The sequence below is a fragment of the Quercus robur genome, chromosome 7 (genome assembly GCF_932294415.1).
Source record: "Quercus robur chromosome 7, dhQueRobu3.1, whole genome shotgun sequence".
Taxonomy (NCBI): Eukaryota; Viridiplantae; Streptophyta; class Magnoliopsida; order Fagales; family Fagaceae; genus Quercus; species Quercus robur.
The window spans coordinates 22,044,852-22,049,218 of NC_065540.1; the positions used below are offsets into that span (position 1 = coordinate 22,044,852).

Here is a 4,367-nt window from a genome sequence, read left to right on the forward strand (position 1 = left end):
TCACAGAACAACAACATCATCGTCATCAACATAGTCATTATTCTTAACAATACTTGTCTTCATCTCTGGCTCATCTAGTGTGAGATAAGCAATCTCAAACAACCCAGGTCCTCCAAATGGTTCATTCCAATTATCTCCACCAATGTCCCACTTCTTAGATTCTCCTATAGTGTACTCGGGCCTCCTCCTTGAAAGAAGTCGAAGATTAGAATGAACAAACACTAAATCTTCAGCACGTTTAGGAGTAATTCTATTCCTTCTCATACAATGGATGAAGCCATATGTACTCCAATTCCTCTCAGCACATGATGATGAGCAAGGCTGTTCAAGAAGCTTTAGAGCTAAAGTTTGAAGCAGTGGTAAACTAGACCCATAAGTTGACCACCAAAGCATTGGATCGAATTTCCACCTATCCTCCATGTTATCCTCATCATAAGTCTTAAATGCTGAAAACAAACCAAACTCCATAATAGCATTCTGCCAATCATCAGGATCAAGAAAGATCCTTTTAAGGCACTTGTTTCTCTCCATTGAAATTTCAGCATCCTTATATGGCGCAACACGACCTCTGACTTCCTCAATCCATTGACTAGTATAATACCTAATTAAAAGCAAATAAATAAGTACACTAATGAGTTTAGTTTATTTATTTGGAAATGCCTAAAGAATATAAACGAAAAGATTAAAGAGATAGAAAAATTACTTCGTTTTCAAGGAGTAGGCTAGGCAATGAAGTGGTGTGCAATTTTTAGTCCACCGTTCAATGAGTATATTGTGTACCACATCATAGAATGGAGACTCCTCATAGTCTTCCTTGCCTTCATGTCGGTATATTTCTTTCTTCACATTTTCTATCATGGAATCCCACATTTCATACACCTTATAAAGAATAGGTGCATCCGTGTCAGCCACTCGAAGCATCTCATAAATAGGTTCTGTGAATCTCAGAATATATGCAACCTTGTCCCACCACAAATCATTCAAAACATAATCCCTCACAGTTTGAGCTTTTCCTACATCATCTTCTCTATATGACATCCATTCCTCACTAACGACCATATTTCAAAGATTTTGTTTTACTTGAAACAATCTTTTAAGCATAATGATTATTGAAGCAAATCGTGTTTCAGCAACAGCAAGTAACTTCAAAGGGGAATATGAATTAAAAATTGCTAATCTCATAGAATGATTTGTGATGAAAATACGAATGAAAGTTGCCTCATCTGAAACTTGTGCAATCCAGTTACATTCATTATATGCAACCTCATTCTGCAAAGAGTACTTAGGTGCACATATATTCTTCAAAGCCAAATTGAAGGTATGCACAACATAAGGTGACCAAAATATATGAGGATATTCAGTTTCAACAATAGATCCTGCAGCCTTCATAACAGACGCATTATCAGTAATAATTTGGACAACATGTTGATGCCCAACCTCACCAATGACCTTTAGAAGCAAGTCAGCAATGAAGTGCTTGTCATTGTACTCTTTGGTACCATCAATGGATTTGATAAAAAGTGACCCTTTCTGTGATGGAGCCATAAAATTGATAAGTGGCCTTTTTTGTACATCTGTCCACCTATCACTTACAATGCTTAAACCCTTTTCTTTCCAAGTGTCCTTAATTGACCTCAACAACTTCTCAATATGTGCCCTCTCTTTTTGCAACAAAATTGTTCTTAATTTATTGTAACCCGGAGGAATATAGCTCACTAAATTATTATTAGCTGCAAACTTGATCATCTCAATCCAATACGGGTTCTTAGCAAAGTGAAAGGGTAAACCAGCAGAATAAAATGTCGTAGTAATAAAAGAATCTAATTGCTCTTGACATTGATTGTTAAAAACCCTCTTCAAAGGAGAATTCACAACCCTTTTTTTTTTTTTGAAAAATGGGATGACTTGTAGCTGTACTACTCTCCCTACTGCCCAAATTAAGACTAGTAGGAGAATCAGTTGGTAAAGACACTAGCTTAGGCTTCTTCAATCTATGCGAAGATTCCTCAAACGCATCTTCTAATTTCTGCATTTCATCATGATACTCATCTCCAACCTTGGCACATGCTTGTATTCCAAACTTTGGCAGTTTTAACAAGTGTGCCTTCACCCTTGAATAAGACCCCTTGAAAGTTTTTTCACAATAATTACATTTGAAAGAAACATTCCCACCACCAACACTTGCTTTTTCTAACCTAATAACATATTTCCATAGAGGAGCAAGAACTATCTCAGCTGATGATTTCTCACTTTCATTTTCAGTCTTCATTTTAGTAAAATCAACTACAATATTTAACTTCAATAAATAAATAAAACTATAGCAGGACACACAAAAACAAATTTATAAATTATAAGTTATAACTAATTTAAAAAAAAAAAAAAAAAAAAAAGGACAGAGGGCACCCACAGGCCACAATAGCAGTTAAAAAAAAAAAAACAAACAAACAAACAAAATGCGTTATAAATAAGTAAGTAACAGTACACCCACCCATGCACCAAAATTAACATCTGAAAGAAAGAAACAAAAAGAAAAAAAAAACAGAGAGAGAACAAAGAAGAGAATCGGACCTGTTGTCCGTGCCGAGAGAGATAGAGATCGGAAGGGACAGAGGGCACGGCGTCGACGTCGGAGCTCGCCGATCAGCCCGATCTAATTCCGGCGAGGGATAGAAGGCAATGGCAATGACAGAGGAAGGGTGGGTTGACTGTTGAGAAGAACTTGAGAGTTGAGATGTGTGATTTCAACTTTCAATTTTTAGACTCTAAACATGTTTTATTGTTTTAGAGTTATCACAGAATCAACGGTATTGGTAAGTCCACCTGTCAAAATCTGTGATTTTTTTATTTTTTTTTTATTTATTTATTTATTATTTTTTTTTTTTTACTGCTGGTGTGTTGGTCGCGTCAGAACACGCTCGGCGCCGTGTCAGAGAAACAAAAAAAAAAAAAAAAAAAAGACACCACTGGACACCAGAATCTGGTGCGTCATCCCCATTCCGATGTCGGACACCGACATGACGCCAAAAAAGGCATGTCGGTGCAACCTAGAAAAAGACAAAGAAACCTACACATACACATACACATACATAAGCACGCATAAATACATACACATACATACATAAACATACACATACAAATACTTATAAACATACATACACATACACATAAATATACATATACATAAACATAAACACACATACACATAAACACGTATAAACTCACATAAACGTAAACATACACACATATAAACTTAAATATAAACATAAATACACATAAAGGCTCGGTTTAGCACACCAAAGTAACTAACGAAATTATTTGAGAATTGGTGTTAGTTTGCAATTTTTTCCAGTTTATATGAGGGTTTAATTTTTCTCAGTCTGTATGTGTGTTTATGTTTATGTATATTTATGTTTATGTATGTGTGTTTATGTGTATGCGTGTTTATGTTTGTTTGTTTTTGTTTATATTTGTTTATGTGTGTTTATGTGTATGTTTGTTTGTGTTTGTTTGTTTTTGTGTATGTTTGTTTGTATTTATATTCATGTATGTTTATGTGTATGTGCATTTATATTTATGTTTATATTTATGTTTATAAATATAAACATACATAAACATACACACATACATAAACATACATAAACATAAACATAAACACATATGCACATACATATATAAATACACATAAACATACATACACATAAATATAAACACACATACACATAAACACGTATAAACTCACATAAACGTAAATATACACACACATAAGCTTAAATATAAACATAAACACACATAAAGGCTCGATTTAGCACACCAAAATAACTAATGAAATTGTTTAAAGATTGGGGTTAGTTTGCAATTTTTTACAGTCTATATGAGGGTTTAATTTTTCTCAGTCTGTATCTATGTTTATGTCTATGTATGTTTATGTTTATGTTTATGTTTATGTTTATATGTTTATGTTTGTTTGTTTTTATTTATTTTTGTTTATGCATGTTTATGTGTATGTGTGTTTATGTTTGTTTGTTTTTGTGTATGTTTATGTATGTTTATGTGTATGTGTGTTTATGTTTATAAATATAAACATACACATATACATTAAACATGCATAAACATAAATGAACATAAACATACATGCACATACACATAAATATAAACATACACATACACACTCATACACATACACATACATAAACACATACATAAACATAATGAACATAAACATAAACACACATGCACATGCACATACACATAAACATAAACATACACATACATACACATAAACATACACATACACATACACATACACACTCATACACACACATACATAAACACACATATACATACATTTTTAGTTCTCGCCTTAGGCC

General features: G+C 33.3%; 2 protein-coding genes across 2 annotated transcripts; both read right to left on the minus strand.

Moving 5' to 3' along the window:
* LOC126691167 (uncharacterized) lies at positions 1 to 1,059 on the minus strand. The gene is made up of 2 exons (XM_050386233.1): positions 704 to 1,059; positions 1 to 601 (listed from the first exon to the last, which is right to left on the minus strand). Exons 1-2 carry the CDS (start codon positions 1,057 to 1,059, stop codon positions 1 to 3), a joined length of 957 nt encoding a protein of 318 aa, XP_050242190.1.
* Positions 1,060 to 1,062: 3 nt separating this feature from the next.
* On the minus strand, positions 1,063 to 2,269 carry LOC126691168 (uncharacterized). Its single transcript, XM_050386234.1, has 2 exons — positions 1,930 to 2,269; positions 1,063 to 1,829 (listed from the first exon to the last, which is right to left on the minus strand). Exons 1-2 carry the CDS (start codon positions 2,267 to 2,269, stop codon positions 1,063 to 1,065), a joined length of 1,107 nt encoding a protein of 368 aa, XP_050242191.1.
* Between the last annotated feature and the right edge of the window lie 2,098 nt (positions 2,270 to 4,367).